The sequence below is a fragment of the Parus major genome, chromosome 2, assembly GCF_001522545.3.
Source record: "Parus major isolate Abel chromosome 2, Parus_major1.1, whole genome shotgun sequence".
In the NCBI taxonomy this organism is placed as follows: Eukaryota; Metazoa; Chordata; class Aves; order Passeriformes; family Paridae; genus Parus; species Parus major.
The window spans coordinates 61909807-61933963 of NC_031769.1; the positions used below are offsets into that span (position 1 = coordinate 61909807).

The following is a 24157-nucleotide window of genomic DNA, read 5'->3' on the forward strand; positions in this document are numbered from 1 at the left end:
AAAGGCGTAGATGTGAAAACAAAACACACTTCTTAAAACTGCTGGATATTTTTTCTCAGCACTGTTGTTTTGGTTATGACTCAGAAGTTTGACTTGTAAGACAAGTTGGCATTTTGTTCACCAGAACACTTCTTATGCTTGGGAGAATGCCTGTACAATGATTTGGGAGCTGATTTAGGCAGAGTGAGTACACTGAGTCCTGCAAACAGCACTGCTGGCAGTGCCCCAGATGTATTCAAAGCATTCACACCATGGTTAAGAAGAGTTGAAACTGGAGTATTTGCAGGTGAACTGGCCTGTGGCATGCTTGGCCTTGCACATCCCCAAGCTGTTACATCTTACTCGTAGGAACTTGGCCCTGCACATATGATCAGTCTGTTTCCTTGCAGATTGCATGCTTGCATGCAAACAGTAGAGATGAGCAGTAAATGCAGGCAAGGCCACAGGGTCAGACTTGCATTTCCCAGCACAGCCTGCATTTCATGACTTGAAATGTTGTCCCTCACCAAGGAAAAAGGGGGTATTCGAGTTTTCTGTGCTGAAAGACATCTAAGGTAACACTAGCACACCAACTCTGGGCTTTGCAGATGCTCAGCACGTCTCAAAACCAGGCACTTTATTTTGGCGCTTGTATACGACTGCCTTAGGGGTCTCATTTCAGAAATGTCATTTGCAAATTCAGTTCTAAATATTTTATCATGTCTATTCCCCTCAGAAGGAGCTGCACAGATTAAACGCAAAACGCTTGTAGAGTCCTCAGATAAGATGCACTACTGACACAGAACGTATTGTTAATCATGATTAATTATTATTATTCTGCTGGCTGACAGGCATCTGACTGACGGATACTCTCTAATCCCCATTCTCTCCCCAGATTTTCTTCCTAATTAGTGTCCTCTAGAACCTTGTAATCACATGCCACGCAAATGAACTGCATGCTATTCAGCCAAACATATGACAGTGGATTGGGTGACTTCCTCTGCCTCCATCAGGCTGGAAGAAAAGAAGCGGGGAGACGCTTCACGGTGTAAATGCTGATTTTCCCGGCGGGGAGACGGGAACGGCGGGCACAGGGCGGGGGTGCAGCGCCCTCTGCAGGCTGCGCCGCACCGCCACCAACCCGGGCACCGCGTCCACCGCGCCCAACGGCGGGGCTCAAGGATCCCGGGAATACAGAACGCTTCCCTCTGTGTTGCTAATATTCTATATTAACCGGAAAATCCCCCGAAAAACACCTTAAAAAAAAAAAAAAAAAGCCACACCAAAACAGATGCAGCATCACCATTGTCCAGCGGGAACCCCTTGGAAATTGCCTTGAGTTGTGCCTGGGGAAGTTTAGGTAGGATATTACATAAAAAAATTTCTTTGCAGAAAGGGTTGTCAAGGATCAGGGTCAAAATGTGGCACCTGGGGACACGGTTTAGTGCCAGGCTTAATGGTTGGTCTGAATGATCTTAAAGACTTTTTCCAACCTAAATGATTCCACAATTCTATGAAATACATTCAAACACTGGCCACAAGGCAAGGCCAAACACAGAGGACAGCTCTCATCTTGCCCAGCCTGCGGTGCAAAGCTGGCTGTCTGGTTTGGTGTTCCCCGAGCCACATGAGTCCTCTGGCCATGAGTAGGGGTCTGTGGGCTGGCACACCCTGACCTCCCAAACCCTCCCAGCCCATGCTAAACAAAGTTCCAGACCTACACCCAGCCAGGCTGGAGGGCTCACAGTGATTACCAGCATGGCCAGTAAGGTGCACAGATAGAGAGCAGATGCTGTGCCTGCCAAAAAGGTTGGGTTTAATCACTTGGTCTAGCTGTAGAAATTAGTGAGAATTGAAGAGACGTTTCCAAGTAAGAGGAGATAAATTCTAGACAAGCTATAATTGGCAAAACTGAATGAGAACAAGGAGTGAGCTAAGATCTCCTTCACCTGATTAAATGATGCCTGGAAGTGTTTCAACTACACAGTAGGAATTTTTAAGTACTAGCAATATCTACTTGTCAAGATTGCTTCATGACAAAAAACAATGCCAAGATTTCTGATCTGCCTGCCACTGAAACAAAATTTGACTCATTCAAAGGCACTCAATAAATTATAAATATAAGGTCTATATCTTTCAGAAGAGCTACACCAGCTGAGGTTTAGCCTGTATTTCCCAGGAGTCCCAATCCATCATTTGACTATCTGTCAGTTCCTAAAAATTTCCTCCATCTGTAGGCTTGGTGTTTGTGATGTAGAGCTTTTTTATATATGTACTCTGTGTATGTGTATGTCCCTGTCTTTCTCTAAATGTAAACCCACGTTACACTCCAGCATCAGAGGCATAGATGGAAGGCTCCACCAGAATCTAGGCAAAGCTTTGGATATACTTTCCTTCCAGACAAGCCCACCTCTACACATCCCATTATGGGCCGCTGCTGGGCAGAGAAGACAGTGGAAAGCCCCCTCTGGAAAGGGTTGTTGCATGGGATGTCTCACTGGAAGCCAGGGGCAGCTGAGTGTGTCCTGGCATTCTTCCTGCACTCCAGCGTGCACTCCTCATGGCAGCAAGGGCAGAGTGTCCTTCTCCAGCACAGTAAGAGGAGTACCTGTCATCCCTTCAAAAAACCTGTGTACAAACCCCACCATCCCTCCAGTACCCTTCTCTTCTGCCACCCAACTCGACTCCCACATTTATCTGATCAATTGGTTTGATTTACTTATATTTTATTTAAACCACACATGAGCCATCGAATTTTAGCCTAGGGATTACTATTTTTCATAGCATAGAACGGCAAGGGAGACAAATATGGTGTGGCCTCCATAGTGCTGTCCTTCAAGAGGGAATTAACGCTGTACCCTGCTTCCCTCTTCCATCTCACAGCTGTGCGCAGCTCTGCTCAGCCAAGATTCATAAACAGACTTATTAAATAAGAAAATGATCATCAACATTTTATCACCGTTTCTCCAGACTTCCTGCTAGTAGGCAACAAAAAAGACTCAGGGTGGGTGGAGGTGAGCAGGGATGTTAACATTGCATGAGGAGAAACTGGCTTTCATAAAGACACTTGATGGCCCAATAATTGATACAGTCTCTTAATACATATGTTCACTTGATGGCAATTAGATCTGTAGTCTAAGCATTTCTGGACTTTTTGCCAGGAAAGAATTTGGAAATTAATGAAGGCAAATGAATTATTTGTCCCCATGGTTTCTGATGTAAGGATACAGCTGTTCTTTATCAGCATAATTCATTTTTAATGTCTCCCAAAGCTCAGCTCAGCTATATGCCTATGTTCTTCATATGCCAAGCTTCTGTTCTGATTAAATATCAAATGGTTTTTAAATATCAAAATGGTTCTGTATTTCTGAGCTCTGTTATGAGCTATGGGGAAAGAAAAACAAGGACTCCTTTGATCATACACTCACGAGCTTTATATGATGACACCACCACTGGCTCCTATGGATGTAGTCCCAATTTACACTTAGGGAAGTGAGGGAAGCTAGATTGTGTGCCATGATATATACCAGCCTGCTACACTGCAACCCAAATGGTGGCTAGGGAAAGTAATAAGAAGTAAAGAAAGATGCATTTTTACTAAATTGGGCACCATACACCGTGATTCAAATGAATCATTTTCAAAATTAGGAATCTGAACATTCATAGACATTTATTTATTCCTATATTTTCTCTCCCATGAGAGCATAGCCCCACATACCTTAACAAACTCCTCAAGACTTGTTTGCCTGACACCAAAGGGACACTGAAGGTCATCAATTTTCTTGACAAATTCTTGCTCTAGTTAGAAACACTTTACCTACCACCCAACAGCAGGGTGTCAGCAGGAAAAGTAGCCTGCAGTTGAATGCAAGAGGGTTCAGGAATATGAGAGCAAATTAATTGAGCTGAAATAATGAGGAATGAAAAAGAAGGAGTGTGAAGAAGTGCCCCTCCATGTCGTGCTTTCACCATCAGAGCTCTCAAGGGCCTGTTGTGCAGCCTTGGGTGGGTGTCAGGGCAGCACCAGAGAAGGAGCAGGGAGCGGCAATGTGGGCACAGCTGGGAGCAGCTGCCTGCTCAGCTGTATTTACTCAGGGACCGCTGCAGCTCTAAAACACTGGGGTCAAGTGAGGGCAGGAAAGGCAAGGCAAGGGGCTGCTGGCCCTGTAGCTTAATGAGGCTAATTATTCCCTTTCCCACAGAGCTGGGTAGAGGGGCTCAGAAAAGCAATTGTTTTGCTTCTCTCTTGAGAAGAGAATGAGGTGCTGTTTAGGTAGCTTGGAGATGCTGATTATTGCTCTCCTCAGAGTGATCTGCCTAAAGAGCCTTTGCCATCTAAATACGGGGGAAGGGAAAGGGAAAGGGAGCCTCAGAAGTCCAAAGAACTATCCCTATGGTCCTATTTGTTCACGATACAGGATCAGCACAGACTTAACAATGTACTGCAGGTGAACTGATGTGGGAAATAGGGCCTGAACGAGATCTGGAGGATTAGACTGAAGCAGGGAAACTCTAAGGCAATTGTAAGAGAAGCTATCGAGGATGATAAGAAGAGGCATTTGGTAGTAGGAGAGTCAATTGTGTGCCTGGAGAATAGCCATCCTTTTCTAAGGATGGAGTTAACCAGACACTGATTATGACTGTGCCTGAAGCAAATGTTCATGGTATTACTGAGATGTTTGACAATTTAGTCAGGGGAGCTCAAGATTAAAGGAAAACTTATTAGTACTGTGTGTGCTGCAGAAAAAAAAGGGAATAAATGGTATCTAATATTTGTATCACACCTTTCATCCTGATGGATCCCACAAACTGCACATGGAAGTGGCTTCTGCCTCTGCTGAATATGGACGATGGGATGAAACACGCCAACTCTGTTAATATTAGAAACCAGGACAACTACACAGCAGCTTAGGGGAAAAGAGAGGTAAGCACTAATCAGAATGCAAACTAATAATTTTCTAGGGAAAGATGTGGAAGAACAGACCAAAAACATGCAGTGTTTTCAGAAGTCTTCATTATACAAATGAAAAAAGACTGTAATTAGGATCCATGCCTTACTGTCTCTGGGTGCTGCATATCTAGCACCAAATAATGTTCTTGCTCCACAGATTTCCCAGTAGAGGAACTACATATGAGACTAAAATCCAAGTAGATAAGTGATCTTGAGTTTAGCCCCTTGTTCTACCAGAACAAAATCACTTCAATTCCTTCAGATTTTACTGACAGAATGCATATATCTATTTACCACTACTAAGGATGTTATTTCACTTGGATGTAATTTTTTAATCACACGTATTTTCAGAAAGGTAAAAACAACTAAAAAAGGTCTGCTTTCTTCCTAAAAAGGATGAGAGCAGTTCATGAGATTTGATCCATCGGTTTCACATTGTATTTTTCCTATTTGATTACTTAAAAAACATGGGCACCCAAACCACATGTTAGGTTTAAGCTAACAGCAGCTACAGATGTGCAGCTACTGTGGCCTCACATGCTAATAATATTCACTTTTTAAACAGCCTTGCAAAACTAGAGCATATTTTACAAGCTCAGGCATTAAATTTTCCCTTCCTGTTTTATCATAATGATATACGAGAATACTTAGCAGGGTTTTATTTGCTGTGGGAAAGGGAAGCAGTATTTTCTAGGTCATTTTAAGAATATCTTTAACTCTAGCCAGTGAAGAATCATGGGTAAAAAAGGCATAGTGGTGACAACTGAGTTGATGTTAATCATAATCCTTATGTAGGTGTCTTTATGAAAAAAGTGCATGACAGCTGATAAATGCAACAGCTTTTATCTACATCCCATTAAATGCCTAAACTGCAATAAAGGACCAAGCCAATTTTGTTTTCTACATCTCCATGATAAGATCCAAATTAATACAAGGTTTGCAGAGGCAAGCTCCCTGGTCCAAGTGTACAAGGTATTTACAGTTGTATGAAATGTCATTTTACACACAAAAGGCATAATGCCCTCATACTAATTAATATTTAAAAAGAAAAATTCTAATTTTATATATTAATTGCAAGGATTAAAGAAAGTGCTTGAAACAGTTAAAACATTTTGTAACAGGATCATTTTTCTGCCGGTAGATGGTGCAGTAGGGCAGCAAAGTTGTTTAGTTTTTCCAAAGATTAAATTGGATTTGAAAGCTGTTCATTACCAGGTGTTCACAGTTCAGAAGCATTTCTCCAGCTTAAAATTTGTAGCAACATTTCCACCCAACAAAAAAATGTCAAGGAAAGCCCCAAAACTGAAGAAAATCCCACTTAGTTATATAATGGGTGGGGCTTTTAAAAAATGATATTGTGCTTTATATTTATTTCATATAGCAATGGCAGTGTACTTATTCAAACAGACTTTGGGCACCAAGCCAAAAAAATCCACAACTGCCAGGATTAGAGTAGGCAATGTCCTGGCCCCTCTCCATAAGCAGGAAATGGACTTTCAGAACCTCAGTCTGACTTATATTCAAGAGACTGAGCAAATCAATGGTGTTAAGTGCAAAAGAAGTAGATATTATTTTCTTTTCTGTGTTAAGCACCTTGGTCCTGAGTAAGACAAACTCGGGGATAAGCCTACAACAGCACTAATTCCACATGCAACAGATTTATATGAAGAAAGCAGCACATTGATCTAGGTATTACATTAAAAACAAAGAGGCAAACAGCAATATTAGTATTTGCACTGCCTCAGCAATGCTGTGGCTGCTTCTGTTACATACTGTAAAATCAGCTGCTGGTGAGAGAAACATTTACGCAAAATTTCTCCTTGAACTTAATATTTTCCTCTATTTACATGAGCAGGTTGAATTGACAATGGATTATTGGGAGTTTCTAGGCTAGAATTAATGGATGAAGTTCAGGTGCAAGCTTTTTTCCAAGCTGGAGTTCAAACACTGACAGGAGAGGGTATGGCCAGCCCCAGCTGAGTCTGGCTTATAACATGGTGAAATTCTCATGTGCTGTATGATAGTAGGTGATTTGCTACCAAAAAAATCATCAGCTGGTATACAAGCAACACCAGAACTTTATCTTTGCTGAGTTCTTCTCAGCCCAAGTCCTTCTGCAATTGTGCATTCTTGCTTTTGTTTGCTTATTTTTAAATATAATTATTTACTGAGGCAGTTTTTCTACCTCACTGGGGTTGCTATTTGGTCTAGCACATTTTGGAAAAGCCTGGTAAATCAGACTATGTCCAGCCAAGACAAAAGAACTTCACCCCCTCAAACTGAGATGGTGAAGCCAAGTAGCCAGGCTGTCTGACGACTTAAAAGGAAAACAGATGTGAAAAAATGGGCTCAGCCCACTTCTTGCAGCAGTGGTATTAATGCAAAATCAACATTTGTCTCTGATGAGTTTAGTCTCCAGCCTATTTCTCCCAGCTGTGCTATTAAGTAGGAATAAGTTCACTGAAGTGGGTGGCTTTCACTGCTATAAAGCTAGTATGAAATCACAATCAGTTATTGATGTGTAACCTGAATAGGACTTTGCTTCATCCTTGAATTTTTCTCTCCACATCCTTCTGTTATGTAAATGAGATTTACTAATTTGACTATCAAATGACCACCAAATAAACTATGTAATTATCTGTTTTTTTTAAAGGCCCTTGAGATCTTGCAGAGAAAGATACTCTGCAATGACAAAGTAATGTATGGAACCGCTAAATCACAGAGTGGCTGAGGTTGGTAGGGACCTTTCAAGATCATGTAGTCCACACTCACAGGAAAAAAAAAAAAAAAGTGGTTTCTAATGTTCAGATAGAATTTCCTGAGTTTCACCTTGTGACCATTTCTCTTGTTCTATCAGTGGGCACTGCTAAGGAGTGGATGGCTCCTTATGTAAAGTTATGTAGCAGCAACAGAATACCTGTTACATCCTGTGAGATTTCCAGAGAGGGAATCTCACTGCCTTTTACAGTATGTAGAACTGTAATTCTGTAATGAGCAGAAGTATCAGTTCACAATGGAGAGTATACAACAGGTTTTGACCAATTTTTTAAAATCTACAAACCACTTTGTGCCAGTAAAGTCCAATAGCAAACCAGACTGGACCTGAGCATGGACCCAGCTTCAAGCTCTACAATGCAATAGTCCCCACTCTTCAATTAGAATCTCAGTGCCTTGAACAACCTGGACAGCTACCACTCCTCCAGGTAGTTTGAGCACAGTTTGGGGAACAGCATCAAACTGTTTCCAATATGCAGTTTGAGTGAGACCCCTTGAAGCTCACATATGGCATCTAAATGGCTACGTGTGAGCCACACTCTGTCTCTTGCCTGGCAGGGACAGATTGGCGTGGTCCATTTTACTTATCAGCACAGACAGGCTCTAAGCATATTTCATAAGCCAAGGAAGGTCAGAGTTGCATTAATTATAGATTGCTGTGATTACTTACAATTAACATTTGAGACCTGCTGAAATCAAATGGCAACGGATACTGTCACTTACTCCTAAGTACACTGTACCTTGAACGAGAAGCTGTCCTACTGGCTTCAGTGTAGACCTGGGATTTAACTGATTATTAGCAACTAAGATTATTTTTTCTCTAAGACCTTTGAATTTAAATGAAAATACTTACAGCATACAAGTTTCTTCATAACAAGTGATCTTCATGCACATAGTTGGAAGTCTGCTTGGCACACTTATGAAAGGCAGGGGGGGTCAGCCCCACTCCTCCCATTTCTGGTGGCTATCAAGGTCAGCAAAAGCCTTAATGTAGATGCTGTAATAATACTGATAGTTCAGAGAAACACCCTTATCTCCACTATGAAAGGAAATCTGCTTGCATTTGCAGGGTTTGCTGAGTTATGTTTCTTGATCCATCCACTGGGAAATGCTGTTCACCACAGACAAGACCCAAACTCAAATAGAATAATAAAAGGGATTTACATTTCTCATAAGAAAAACAAGGCTCTTTCCTCAAAAGTACTGCTTCTCCTTAAGAGTGAAAGATCTTCATCACACATGTCCTGCAGCATGTTGTTCTTTCCAGATATGGGATTTTGCTGGGAAGTTGTGACACACAGTTTGTGGGAGCACTTGCCAGCTGAGCAATGCTTTTGCTAGGGCTCACCACACTTCTTAAACAGGCATGCTAATTATGTTACAGGCTGTCTGTATGGAGCTATATGAGGCTATAGTATTTTCCTGGGAGCCACAGCAAGCAAGCTGGCATGTGCTTTCAGTTGTGTTAGCTGTATATCTGCTGTGACCAGAATTTCTCTTGACAACAAATAATGGCAACATCATTAAGCATTCACCCTACAGTCACCTAGGTGTTTTGGGCGCTCATAAGTGTTCATACTTTCAGGTTGTCACTGAATTCTTCTTTCAGTACCACGGAGTTACTGAGGAAGTGCTCTTATTTAAATAAGAAAAATACTAGGCATTGATAAAAATAAATGTTTTTAATGCCGTATGTAATTAACCTGGTGCACCACAAATAGCTGGCCTCCAGCTGCACTTAATGTCACCAATCACATGCCTTTGAGCCCAAAGTTCAGTCTGTTTTCAATCCACTTCAATATCCTTTTACCTAGTCCACACCTCATCAGTTTGCCTACAAAAATGTTACTTGGAATTTGTCAAAAGCCTAAGTCAAAATAAACAAGATTAATTGCTTTTTCCTCATTCACTGAACAAGTAATTTCATCTTAGAAAGTGTGCTGAGCATGATTTTATTATCATAAATTCACACCAACTACCTTCAGTCTTTCTTGTCCTTCATTCATTTTAAAATTATTTCCAGGATTATTTGCTCCACCATCTTCTCAGGCATTGAAATGAAGCTGACTAGCCCAGATCATGCTTCCTTCTTGGTCTTCTCAAAGACGGGACTGATATTTGCTTTTCCTAGTCCTCAGAACTTCCCCCTCCCAGTCTGATCCTGCTCTTATGAGGGTGTCTTCGCTACTCCTGATTTTCTGATATGTCTCAGTGGCCTGGGAATCCTGAGAAAAATCTTACCAGTGAAAACTAAGGTGAAGATGCCAATGAGTACCTCAGCCTCTTCCACATCCTTTGTTACCAGGTCAGATTTGTTAACTGATTTGTACTATTACATACAACAGTATTTACAATTACAATAGCAGGATGAAAAACACAAGGTCAAAAATCTTAGCTAATAATAGGCTTTAGATGCAATAGTAACTATTTGCATTATAATGATCACTTTTTCCTCTTCTCAAAAACACTAAGTTTAGAAAACTTTTAGAAGACCTACAAATCTACATTGGCATTGGTCTTTTCAGCTACAGTGGCTAAGAAATTCTCTTCTGAGTGCACTGTTCCATCTGCTTTTAAGTATAAATATAAAACAATGAAGTAGAGAAAAAAAGAACTCTGAAGGAAAGTAACTAATCATTTACATATGCTAAATTTGAAATCAGTGATGGCTCATTTGCACTTGAAGACTAAACTGTATACAGCCTGGTTGAACAGCTCTTTTTTCCATAGCAGAAAGAGATAATATGGGATCTCTTATGGCAGGCATATAAAGAGGAAAAACAAAATATTTTTATGTAAAAATACATAAGTGGTGATCTTCATTTCTGGCTATAATATTAATGTAATTATTGACCGTGTCCCCTCTGGTGTCCATACTTCAGAAAAGGACAATGAAAAAAACCAGAGGTAATTCAGCAAGAAAACATAATTTTGATTTCAGAAAATATATCTTGAATTAAGAAACTGGAGAATTTCAAACTTTGTATAAAGAACACTCAGGCTGATCTGAGATGCCTGACTAGTCTGTTGGCATGTGTTCATGGGGAATTAATGGATATTAGCAGATACTGTGATCTGCAGGAAAATAGCACTGTGAGCTCTGTGAGTAGAGACTAAAATACTGGAAATTTTAAGCAGCATCAGGCATGCATTTTCTGTGGCTCACACATATCACTGCTAGCCCAAATCTTCTACTCTTCAAAATTGCGCTGACCTTTTGAATTCACAGTGCAATGCAGAGGCTTCTTTCTTTTTTCTCAGCATCACATGCCTGCCATGAGGGCAAAAGGAAGACATGGTGCCAGGCACAGACAGAATACATTTGTTTTTTTCCATTCTCAGTTCTCTGCTACAGACATGCTGTTTCCACAGGACCCATTCTCATCAGTACTCTTATTACTTAACAGTAAATAGTGGCACATATGTCTGTCTGAAAAATATGTTTTAGTAGTTCCTTTATATTGTGGAGAAAATACCAAATGAATGGCCTCTGTTATGCAGATAAAACTAATTATAAAGAGTCCTTTTTCCTGACAATCTCCATGGGAAATACCCACAATGGCAAGGCTCCCTTGGAACATCATCTGGAGTTCCAAAGGACCAGATTCAAGGCCTCTCCCCCAGACAATCAAAACTGCAAACCCTCAAATGCTCTGCCTTCTGTGTAAAACCCTGGGTTCATGCTTGGTCATACTGGATTATCTGGGACACTCAGGCAAGGAGGTGTAAAAGAGCTCTTTGGGATGCAGGGTGTTGACCAGACGTATGCATCTTCCAGATAAAGAAGAGAGAGCACTACCTCCTACTGCAATGTGTCTGAGGAAGTGTCCCAGGCTTCACTTTCCAGTCACTAACAAGGCTTAGCTCATGAAGAAGTCCAAATCTTACAACCCACTGACTTCATAATTAAATAGACTTTAAGGCTCAAAGCTCCTGGGGAAGTAATCTCATGTGGTATCTCGTAACCTTGTATTGATCCCTCTGGCAGCAGATGTAGATGGACTCAGCTCGTGCAATCCTGCTGCTCTGAGTGGTTTGTGAACTCTGTGTTGAACTGTGGCTAGCACCACTGAAAAGGGAGGAAATAGTCACAAATCAGGCTCCTGTATGCTGGGAAAAAAAAAACCCAAAACAAACAAAAAACTCCAGAACTAAACACAAAAAATAAACAAAAAACCCCAAACAAAAAACCAAACAACCAAGCAAGAACTCCCTGTTGCTTCTCTAAGTGCAGTGAAGACGGAAATTCCCGAGGCAGCTGCAGGTGGCTGCTGCCCTGACCACTCTCCTGTGACCAAGCAGCTGCACACTTCTCAACGTCTCTAACGCCAAAAGCACACTCTGGCTCTCTGCTGTGTTCTGCAGTGCCATGGGGAGCCCAGCTCTCCCTCAGAATTACCGGGGATGGGCAGGCCGGGGGCCGGGTTCGGGCTCAGAGCAGAGCACCCCGGGAAGTGAGATTCCCACGACAGCCCAGCTAGACCAAGATGTGTCGTTTCTATATGGTTAGAGGGACAGCAATTTGGGCCGTGCTGCAGCAGCCCTAACAGCGTTGCAGAATGCCGCAAACCCCCGCCCGGGGCGGTGGAAGGTAGAGGGAAGCAGGCCAAGATGTCCGTTCAGTCCCGCAGCGGCCGCCGGGCACGGCCGGGCTCCGACACCCGGTCCCAGCGGCGGCGGGGCCCGCTCGGTCACATGGAGGCGCCATTTCCTCTGCCCTTGCTTCGCCCTTAAGGCCGCCGCGGTGCCGCCGGCGCCTCGCCCCGCACGGGGCGGTTGCGGACGGGCGACGCGTCCCCGTCTGCCCCCCACCGCACACTGCCCGGCGGAGAGGCGGGGGTGGCTGCGGCGGGGGACAGGGCAGGGGCCGGCCGGCCGGCCGCTCGGCTAAAAACAACCCTCGCCTAATAAAGCGATGGGGCCTGGTGCCCTCGCCCTATAAATACGCTCAGTGCGCGGCTGGCGGGCTTTGGCCGGCTCGGCTCGGCTCTGCAGGCGGGGCGGTACAACCAGCACAGCAGGGCCGCCGCTGCCGCCGCCTCCGTCGCCAGGACAGCCCCGGTCCCCGCACCCCGACACCCCAGCGAGATGCCCCGGGTAGACGCAGACCTCAAACTGGACTTTAAAGATGTCCTGGTCAGACCTAAAAGGAGCAGCCTCAAGAGCAGAGCAGAGGTGGGGGCATCCAAACCCAGCATGCTTCCCCCCTCCCCCTCCAACGCTTAACTTCCTTAACCCGCCTTCCCCCCCGCTTTATTTTTATTCCCCGGTCTAGCGCAGCAATGCCCTCCCCGATCGAGACGCCCTTTTTTGCGTGGTGCTGGGATGCCGCTGCTCCCGGGAGGGGAGGACGGGGCCGGGGTTGCGAAGTCCGCGGCGTGTCCCCCCCACGGCCCCGGCGGAGCCGGGGGCGGCCGGTGCCGAGCTGGCCTCCCTCGCCTCTCAAGCTGAAATATAAGGGGGACAACGGGGGGCTGCTTGCTCCTAACAGGTGCCTCTGCGGCGCTGAGCGGGGGTCGGAGGGGGCGGTGGCGGCGAACCAGCAGCGCTGCAGGACAGCGGTGTCCGGTTACCCGCCCCGCAGCTTGGGCCGGCAGAAGCCGGTGATGCCACCTTACAGGCGGTATTGTCCTCAGCCCCGGGGGCTGTGGGCGGTGCTGGTACCGAGGAACTGATGTAGTCTTTAAAAAAAAAAATACATAGAAAAATTATTGTAATAAAAACTGGCGAAGACGCCGGGCTGCGCTTCCCAGTGCGCAGGGTGCTCCGGGCTGGGACCCCATAATGGGGAGGGAGTACTGAGGGAAGTCACATCAAACCTGGGGAGATGGGTGCGTTTCACCCTCGCTTGGGTTTAACCCTCGTGTGTGCAGAGCCTTGCAGTCCCCCCGGGGCTCTGTGTCCCTGCTGGCCACTGTTAGCCGGAACAGTCCTGTAGTTCTCTCCCATCAGGGATCGGGAAAGACCCCAGGAAATCAATCCCGTGAGGATCGATTGCCTCCACAAAAAGATGGCTGCTTCGAAGATCGAAGGTGCCTTCTCGTTTGCCCCACATAACCCCAAGGTTAACAAAGCATTTAGGCTGGCTAAAGAAGGAATTATGTTGCTTCGGGGGATGAAAAGAGGATTAAGGTTTTCTCCAGGGGAAGTTGTATGGAGCTGTAAGAGAGAAAGACTGAGGTAGAAAGGGAAAGTGAAACAGGGAGGCTGTGTTTACTGTGGGCCTAAGGCCAGGGATTTTGAATGCAACAACTAAGCGAAACTTCTTTGCCATCGTAAGGTGTGAGATCAGAGAGGCTCTCTCAGTAGAAAGTTGACCTCTGGCAAGTAATTTTTAATTTACGATGAACAGCGTCACGGCTGAGTAACTCCTCATCAGGTACAATTACTGCAAATAAAGTCTGTGGGCACTTTCGAGCCACTTGCTTGGGGACCTATGGATCCCTCCTTAAAATTCACTGTGCCGGCCTGGCAAACAGGTGGAGCTGTGCTCCACCGAGTGAGTGGCAGGCACATGGCTCCTTCAAGTGCAGTGTTTTGTATATTTAGCAGCGTGCCGGCTGTGGAAAGAAGGGCTGCTGGGAGGGGAAAACGATAGGAGGAACATGAGCTGATATGGCAGGGTTGTAACGGGTGGCTCTGATGAACTGTTAAAACATTGCAGATGAGAAAAAGTGTGTGTCATGAGGGGGTCAGTGAAAACCGATGAAGGTTAAGAAATTGAACACCATCACTGAGGCTGTGGCAACAGGGATAAACAGAGTCTGCGAGAGCCAGATCTGAAATGGACAGCCCCAGTCTGCTTCAAAACAAGAATATAAATAAATAGTTCTGGCAGAGGAACAGAGGCAGCATACTACAGTGCCTGTTACCCAGCAAGCTGCTGCTTTGAAGCTTATATCAGGAAGCGTCTGCTTCTCTGGTGTGAATGCCTCGTTTTGTGCAAGGATAGCTTTTTATGCAGTGACTAGAGTTAAGTCGGCTTCCTAGAGAGGCAGTTTGGGATGTTTGCAGATCTTCTTATAGGTTTGCTACGTTGGTACTTGTTTCTGATTCCTTGCACTGTCTTCATTTTCTGTGGTTGCTTTCTCCTTTTGAAAAGATATCAGAAAATGTGATGCTTGAATTCAAATATAGAAATTGGTTAGAGCAAAGATGAGAGTGGGAGCAGCATTATCTGTCTCTGGGGTCTTGGTACTCACATAGCCTGTTCTTGCCTTGGCTGGGCTTACCCATGCACTTTGGCCATTGCAAGTTCAACAGATAAGTGTCTTGTAGGAAGTTGTTAGTTTAAATTTTTTAAATTTAAGTAAATCCACAGGAACAGCATCATTTGCTGAAATAGGTAGAGGGAATGGCAGCCAGTATGATCAGCAGTGTTGACTGATTTCCACATGAGGAAAAAGCTAAAGCTACCAGGGTAATGCAGTATGGAGAAGAAGCAGCTGTGGAGGATATACTAAAAGTCCATAAAGTGAGGAGTGGAATGGAAAAGGTGAAACTGAGTAGTGGCTGTTAATTGTCTCTCATAAAACAAGAAAAAGCACTGAATGTATTTACTAGGCAAAGGTTGTAGTTTTTATGCAACACATTATTTTTACTATTGCGGTGGGATATTGGAGAGGCTACAGGTGTGAAGAGCTAAAAAAATTGCAAGGCAGGTTCTGTCTGCCTTCTGTCTATTTTGTAGTATTTTGATGTCTTTTCTGAAACATAACTCTTCTCCTTTCTGAAGTTCCATTGAAGGAGATGTTTTTCCTTTCTAAAACTGTAGGGCAGTGGTTCTGGTGGTGGTATCTCTGTGGAATTGGTTGTGGGATACTCTTGTTTCCCCCTTCCCCTTGGGTTCTATTTAATACATTGTATTAAGACAGAGTGAAGTAAATTAAAATTTCATACTTATTTCATACTTCATACTATTTTCTAATGTTAGAAAAGTTAGTTCTGCAGCTAAAATTCCTGGTAGAATGGTTTGTCATCTGTGATGGCTGGAGAATTAGACCTCTGATAGTAAATGGGAGAAGGGGGAGTCTCCATTAAGATATATCTTATCTTGTTAACTAAAGGGACCCTTCACCTACAAGCTTATACGAGAACATGATTTACAGTTTACCGCTAAGGCACCAAGTTCTTTTTCTTATACAAATAAGCAATGAATTCCTCACAATATTAATTAGAATCTAGCCTGCAGTTTGGAAGTGCTCAGAATGTTTTAATTGAATAGTAAAAAACCCTGTATTTTTTTCTGTTGCTTCCTTTCTTGTGATAGATTTCTGTTTAGTTCAGGTCTCCAAATGTTACTGGGTTAAAGTTGCAGTGAGGATTAGTGAAAACTGAAAGAGCTTTCATTTTCACTAGAGACTAAACTAATATCTTAGAGTTGTGCATTTCTTTTTTTTTTTATCTTTTGAGCATTTTTCACCTAGCTAGGAAAATCCTAGGTAGGCCAGTGGGAACTGATCTAATTTGATAATACCTCTTGCAGATGTAAGGAAAAAAATGCCTGATGTTACCGTGATCATTTGAAGGTGCTGAAGAAGAAATAACTTTGAAGGTGAAGGCGGATACAGTTTTAAGACATTAACTTAGAAACTAGCAGCTTCTTGGTTTAGCAAGCCAAGGTATGATTGTTCATATTGTATGGCAAGAGGGCTGGTAACTGTGACCAAAGAGCATACTTTATTATACTGTTATTTACCTTAAAGATTGGGACAAAGTCCTCTATGCCCTGGAGATGGAGGGAGTTGCAATTCTGACTTCTTTGGAGTTAGGACTTCAATTTGAGTTTCTCAGACAGACATACAAACAGCTGAGGTTACTTCTGTATACAATAACTCTGAGTTCTCATTGTCCTTTCTTTCCAAGCCCTTCTGCCTTGTTCCTTTTCTTTTTTTAGTTTAATTTTGATTCTTTTTCTTAAGTAAGAGCTCTATTTAATGCAGAAAACATTCTTTTGAACTTTTTTTCTTGTTTGGAAGGCAGAATTGTAAAAAAAAAAAAAAAAAAAGGAAATTAATGATGTAGTAGTGGAACAAAAGGAACAGGAAATGTGAGGAAAATCAAGAAGCTGTGTCTGAACATGCTGTATCTGAAATCTGTGGCAAAACTTGTGTAATATTACAATCAGTTACTTAAAAGAATGCGTGTATGTTCACTGCAGGTCGACCTCAAGCGCACCTTCACCTTCCGTAACTCCAAGCAGACATACACAGGAATTCCCATTATAGTGGCAAACATGGACACTGTGGGGACATTTGAAATGGCTGTGGTTATGGCAAAAGTAAGTCCCAGTTCTCATTTCTGCAACAGTTGGGAAGCTGCTGGGTGACAGTGAGCAGCCTTTGTTGATTTTTAGCTACGTTTGTTGGAGAACAGGGGAATATGAGTTTAAAACTCCAGAATAAGAAAAAGCAGGTGTACTTTTACAACACAGTTACCACAAACAAGGCTCCTGGTGTAAGAGTTTCAGTGGAGATGCTTTCATACTGGAAAGCTTCCATCTTGAGTGTATCTCAGCTTCAGTTAGAGCTTTTAGAGCTTAGTTATTGAGGTCCCTTTGTGCTCCCTGCCAGAAAAAAAATAAAATTTAACTGACAGGTTTTGCAAGTGTAGGTTACAGGATAGGACTGCAGCACTTTCTAAGTTAATGAGCCTCTGTCACATTCAAAATACTGACAGTAGCTTAATGAAACATATCATAAACCTGGACCTGCAAGGCTGGCTAAGTACATAAAGTTGCTTTTGAAGAGCTGTTAATAGTTGCCTGGTCTGTTATTCCCTGTTACTGTTTCTTCCAATGGGGATGAGCTTACACTTAAAAGGGGGTTTTCTAATGCCTTATTTTGCATCTGAGGGAAAAATTACTAACTTGGACATTAATATCAGTTCTCTTGGTTTTTTGCTAGCATGCAATGTTCACTGCAATTCACAAGCATTATTCTCTGGAAGAATGGAAACTGTTTGCTGCCAATCACCCAGAATGCCTTGAGGTACATTTTTCTACTGTAAATTATTATGGTTTATTGCTTTGTTCTGAACTCACATACACTGGAGTCTCCTGGGAATACTGTTGTCAAGTGAGGTTTTGGGGAATGAAGATATTTGCTGTTCTTAAATTCATCAAGGGAAGTGGCTCATCCTGATTTAAAAGAACAGTTATGTGATTCCATTACAAAAGTGCTTATTTTAAGATGCAAAAAAGCAAAGTTTATTTATACCTGGGATGGAAACAGAGAAGTATCCTGAACAAAGAAGGAGGAAATACTTGGGAGTAGGTATGAGTGCCGTGCTTCTGTTGCTGTTGGGAGCTGTGGTAGTGCACCAATGTGAATAATTTCAAGTAACCCAACCACAGGCTGGCCCCTTGTGGCAGGCAAAGTCTTTGCCATCGGGTGTGCAAGCGGATCTGGAGTCTGCAGGCTGGAGGCGCCTAGGTGCTAGGCCCAGGCAGGGATGAGCATTGAAAGTTGTCAGAGCTTGTGTGTCCTTCACTTACCTTCTTGCACCAGAGCTCACTTTGTGCTATTCCTGGCTGTGCTATCACATTTGTTCACAGGGTCCTATCCTGAGCCATTATATTTAGCCAATTTAAACATTGACTTAAGTTGTGATTTTCTCACATTCAGACTTACTTTCCTCTGGCAGGCCCCTGTACCAGGAGAGGCGCTGTGAGTGTGCCTGGCCATCTCCCCTTCCTGCTCAAAGTTCAGTGCAGTTTTTGATCTTTCTGTGTATAGAAAAAAATACCACACAGATGTATTGCACCTTTACCTGTGGCATATTTTAGAATTACGTTATAAAGGCTATTGATTACAGAGTTGTCTGAAAGTGAACCTAGCACTTCAGCCAGTGAGGATACTTACATGCCACCCTACGGTAGAAAGTGGTCCCAGGAATGTCCTGTGTCTGAGCACTTCCAAACTTATTTGTGGTACATAATGACTGGAATAGGATCTCCTATTCCTATAGTGATTAAATACCGACTTGCAGTGTGACCTTGGATTTCTGCAGAGGGTTTGTAGGCCAACAGCTGTGGAAACTATTTTTCTTTTGGAAAGAACTCATTGGAAGACAAGCAATCTGATTGTTTTCAGTGGTAGCTGACCCTGCTTGAGAAAGGGGATTGCACTACAAAATCTCCAGATGACCTTCCCAAGCAAAATTGTTCTGCGATTCTGTAGATCACAAGAGTGCTTGGTGAACTTAAAGACCCAGATTTTACTCTCTGACAGTGCCCAAAATTTTGCCTCTAGCTTCCTGGAAATATACCAAGTTAGGGCTTTGTCTTCATGTTCATATGAGTATGGCTGAACCTTGATTGATCTCAGATGATTATATAAGCCTGCGACAATCCACTTGTGAATGAATGCTAGAATGCTAATTTCTCTCTCTTTTATATCATTTAAACAAGACAGAAATAGCCCACTGATTTTCCCAGGAAGGTATTTATTTCATACTGCATGGTGTGATTTTTCACTAGTTACCAGCACAAGTCCTGCCAAGACTATGCAGGAAAAGACATACAAATTGTGTGTGTTTATTTCAGTTTCTGCAACCTACTACTCTGTTTTGTTCTTTCTGGTTTTTTTTTAGCATGTAGCAGCAAGCTCAGGTAGTGGACAAGATGATTTGAAAAAGTTAACAAGTATACTAGAGGCCATTCCAGCTATCAGATTCATCTGCCTGGATGTAGCAAATGGCTATTCAGAGTATTTTGTGGAGTTTGTGAAGTCTGTCCGTGCCCTGTTCCCACATCACACCATTATGGTAAGTGTGTAGAAAGGCTGGAAGGGGGTGTGTGTGTATGTAAATTCTGTCCAGGAAGAAGACCCAGAGTTTGACTGGTAGGCATCAGAAGCTAGAAAAGGAAGGGAAGCAAGGAAGGATGTTAAACAACTGTTTGGCATTGTCCGTCTTCCATTGCTGATGATTTCTGTGGGAATGTTTAGTGTGTACTCTAATGTAGCTGTCTGATTAAGTTGGCGCGGAGGACTGGGTGGATCCAGTTCGCTTCCTGCTCATGTCCTCCTTCCCCCACTAGATGAGACCTCTAATCATTAAGTGTTACAGGTTGATTTGGGTGATTTCAAGCAGAGGTTAGCTGTGGGAGTGTGCCAGCATTTCTGGCCAGCTGGAGCCAATGACTGTTAGATCACTATGAAGACAGCTCAATGCAGACTGATCCTTGCCCATGATAAGAGTGAGAGGGATGTTGGGTAGTTGTGAACAGCATTATCAGAGAGCAAAAAGGTCAGTGCTAGGGCTTTTTGTGGTGCTTTCTGTGATGTTACTATCCCATCCCAGAGTGCTTATTCCATGCTTCCTTGAGCCCTTTTGCACTAAGAATAGGGTGTTTGCATATGGGCATGGAACTCCTGGCAGCAGAGCACTACTGCTGCTTTATAAGAGCTCTTGAAAAAATGTGTCTGAATTGTTTCCATGAGAATAGCAGAAATCCTCAAACAAGCAGCAGATCTGTAATGAGGCTACCAGCCTTTCTTCAAGCCAGTGCAGGAAAAAATCATGTGTTTAGGCAAGACTTGCCTGCTTTCCGTGCCAGAGATAAAGCTTCATGTATGTAAAGTAAATGTGAAATAAGACTATTCCTAAGTGTGCATTCTCCCTTGGTTCATTAGAGAATAACATGCATCAAGCAGCTCAGAGGAGGATGCATTCCTTTCTCCCATGTCAGAGGAAGGCAGTGTTCTTGCTTCCAAATGATGGAAAACTGAAGTGAGCTGGAATGGCTGTTGGGTTCTGGATTATCATGGACTAATGAATAGGCATTCTTCAACAGCTGCCAGGAGAGGTGGGAACCATTTGGTGTGGTCATATTTCCTATGGCTTTGGAGAGAGATTTTGGAACTATGAAATGATAAATGTGAGCCTTCTGAGCTTTCTGCTTCATATACACTGCAATGAGGGAAGAAGCTGTTTCCTTGCTTTGTATCTGAAGTATTGTCCTTAGTGACATGATTACTCCAGTGTCTTTGTCTTTGAAGAATTGTGGGAGGGAGTTTAAATTGCCAAAGATTATCTCTGTCAGGAGTGGAAAGAAAATTGTGTGTCATGCCTTCCTCTACCTCTCCACAGATTGATGACTTTGCTGACTGAGGAGGGAAATCAACCAAGATGAATTCCCCAGAAGGCAGAAAAGGTCAATGTCAAAGTCAGATGTCAAGCCCAGATTTTAGTCCAGGGTTCTTAGGCCAGTTTCATCTACCTACCATGACTGTTCTGCTGCCTTCCTAGTGTCTCTGCTTTTGTGGCTAAGGTTATTGTTACTTCAGGTGTCATTGTCCTGACAGCACCACCTGCTTGAGCACATTTAAAGCCCTGATCAGTTGCCTTCTCTGACTGTAGCTCCTTTCTCTGAATGTGGCTTAGATATGGCTTATGTTTTTCATCTCTGATAATTTCCACCCCTAAAAGCATCCTAACAGACTTGGCGTGTTCAAAAACCTTCAGTTTCCCTCAGCCTCCAGGGTCTGTTTGGTCCCTGAAGGTCTCTGATTCAACTAGAGACACCCACCTCTACCCTGCTTCCAAATGAATTCCCATTCTGTGCCAAAATGGCCTTTTGAAGCTGTTCCTGGCTGAAATGCAGGAGCTGGTCTAGGCTTCTTTTAATGGTAATCTGGAAGACATGTCCTGCTGCTACCTGTTCTGAATGCTTTGATGTGTCTGCGCTATGCCTGCAGTATGTTCTCTGCTGTTGGGGCTTTCAAACAAAAGGGTTAGCAGTTAAATAGTAGGTATAAAAATAAAGACACTTTCTCATAGCTGAAAGTGATCTCCAGGACCTTGCAGGCTGTCTTGTTTGCTTTCCTCAGCATGACTATTCATTCCACAGTCAGCTGCAGTGCAATACATAACAGTAACCCAACCCTGGATCTCAGGGAATGTGTGTTCCCAGGGGCCACGTAATGGGTTCAGCTCTGAGGTTCACAGGGGATGTGCAGAGCAGCTGTGGTTAATGTAGTACTCTCCATGGCCAATACTCCCTGCCAGATGGAATATGTCTCTTGTGTAACAACCTTTCAAATGCATGTTTCTGTCTTTTTAAATACTTACTTTACAATCACATTACCTTATTTTCTTCTGCCTGGTTCTGACACAAGGTTTTTTCACTATTGCTTTTTGTATTAATTTACAAAGAAGATCAGTTTCTCCATAGAACACAAAGGGTAGGGAAGACAAACAGGGACACAGACGTACAACGTGACTTGTCTTAAATCACTCATTAGGTTGGGAATGGGGGAAGAAGGAATATTTAAGTCTTCTGAGTGTCTCACAAGTGCCTCCCAAAGCCAGGAAGGTCCTGAGGAGAATCACCCATTGGGGTGTTTCACTGTTGCACAGCATTATTCTACATCCATTGTGCTTGCTTGCTCAAGTCTAAAGAAAACCTTTAAGTCAGCATTCATGATGGAGGATCAGAGCCTTTATATTACAGGTTGCATAGGTCCTTGTTTATTAGTTTAATTGTAGACTTTAGGGTTATTCCATCAACCTGAAAGTCAGTTTACAAGCTAAGTTATCTTTGCCAGCAAGGTTTGCCAAGTTTTTATGCTGAATTTTTCTTTCTGGTATTCCTCTGTTCATTATAGAAGAACAACCCTGAGGGGAGCAGGGAGTGTGGCAGGAAGAAGACTGAGGCAGGAGCACACTTGGAGATACAGTAGCACCCATAAATTGTGGGCCAGAGAAGGAGACAAGCTGAATTACAAAGCAGAAGCAGAGGGAAACAGCAGGAACCAGAAACTTTTGCTCCTCCTTGGAGTCAGTAACAGAACTTTTCTGGGCCTTAGCTGGAGGCAGGAATCAGTCAGAGAAAGCCATGCAGACTACTCCCAGTTCATCCCTGGAACACACACCAGAGTAAATTCAGTTGTGGCATGTCCACCAGGGCTGACGTCTTAGAACAGGGGCCAGGCAGGATCCCTGGATAGGAGAGGGTGATGCTGCTGAGCCTGTCTCAGGTCAGGCACGATACTGAATGCAGGCAGCCACCTTGCAAAGGGCATCTCCCTCCATCTCATGGTTAAGCACCCCTTGCTTTTGTGGGTGGGAAGTGTCCTTTGGCCGTCTTCCTGATAATGTGGAGGCACAGACTGTGCTTTCTTCTAGGATACAAGAAGAAAGTTTGAGAACTGTTGTCATAGACACTTCTCCCCAGCTCAATCCATTGCCATTTGCCAGAAGCTTTCAATCAGTGCAGCAGTGTTCCTGTCTTAGGCAGTATGAGTTGATATTTATAGCAGGCTTTCATGAGGCACAGTATCAAATGCCTGACTGAAATTCAAAGGCACTTCCCTACTGTGTTCACTAATTTTGTATCTTTGTCAGAGAAGCCATAGTCTTTATAAGCCTGTTAGGTAAAATCTTGATCTTGTTAAAGTCAGTAGGGAAACTCCCTTTGACTTTTCTGAGGCCAGAATTTATTGACCCACAGTTCAGTCATCCTGGATACTGCTGGAATGACCCAGGATGGTGTTCACTTGAAACCTCATACTGAATGATGGTACATCACAACACTTGCATCAACTTCTGTGTTCCCTGAACACACTGCAAAGTGTATTGTCTGTAGTGACTTCAGTGTGCACATTCCAATTGTGTTCTATTGTTTAAAATTAATTTGAGAGGGTTTAATTTCTAACTGTAGTCTCAGACTTTCTTTATTGATCTTTTCAGGGTTTTTTTTTTAAATATTTTTTTTAAAGTTGAAGTATTCTGGCTTTACCATACCAGTGGAGATTTCAAAAGCTCTTCTGCCTCGGTTTATTCTGGTATCAGTGGTAAGGCAAGCACTGGTTTCAGTAAAGCAGAGTTCAGCTGAGTGTGAGTAAACTGATTTCCCTTTAGATGTCATACTGGGGTTTCTTCACATACAGATAGCTGTGCCTCCCTCATAGTGTTTTTTTGTGCTCTCTGAGGTCTGCAGAAGGTACCTAAAAGAAGCAAGCCTCTCATTGGCAGGTTGAAGTCTGCTATGTAGAACTTCACGTCTTCCTTGAAAATTTGTTAAGGATCTGCAGATTCAGAAAGACAGAAATCAGTGATGTGTACATGCATTCCAGGAAAAAATGTATGCTGGGGACATAAGTGTTTTTCCCTGCTAGTATGAGCATTTTGAACCAACATATGCAGTTCCAACATTTTCTAGCAATAACTTAACAGTAAACGTCTGGTTAACATTTCTGAAGAGACAGTTTGACAACCCTCTATGCTCTGCTAATAAGAAGACACTGCTGTTTAAGTTAAATACATGTTTGATCCCAAATCTCATGAAACCACTGACTTGTTCCTTCCTATTTATGAATTTTTGAATGTATTCCAGTATTTCACCAAGTTGTAATGTGGTGTGTGTCATACAGCAAAAGGTGGTCATCTGCCTTCCAGAGGTAAACTGCTTCCCTCATGTCCTAAGTGGCACACTCCATCATCCCACCT

At 43.1% G+C, this 24157-nt stretch overlaps 1 protein-coding gene across 4 annotated transcripts in view; it reads left to right on the forward strand.

Annotated features, from left to right (window-relative positions):
- Positions 1-12505: 12505 nt before the first annotated feature.
- The window catches only part of GMPR (guanosine monophosphate reductase), a 42107-nt gene continuing 30455 nt past the window's right edge, over positions 12506-24157 (forward strand). Inside the window, exons 1-5 of one of the 4 annotated variants that reach the window (XM_015616169.2) lie at positions 12774-12880; positions 16191-16326; positions 16866-16985; positions 17611-17694; positions 19298-19471. In XM_015616169.2, coding sequence (XP_015471655.1) covers positions 16941-16985; positions 17611-17694; positions 19298-19471 — 303 coding nt within the window. In that variant the 5' untranslated portion in view covers positions 12774-12880; positions 16191-16326; positions 16866-16940. Of the gene's footprint in view, positions 12881-16190; positions 16327-16865; positions 16986-17610; positions 17695-19297; positions 19472-24157 lie in introns of all 4 variants that reach the window. The other 3 variants (XM_015616177.2, XM_015616160.3, XM_015616183.3) reach the window with 3 other exon arrangements.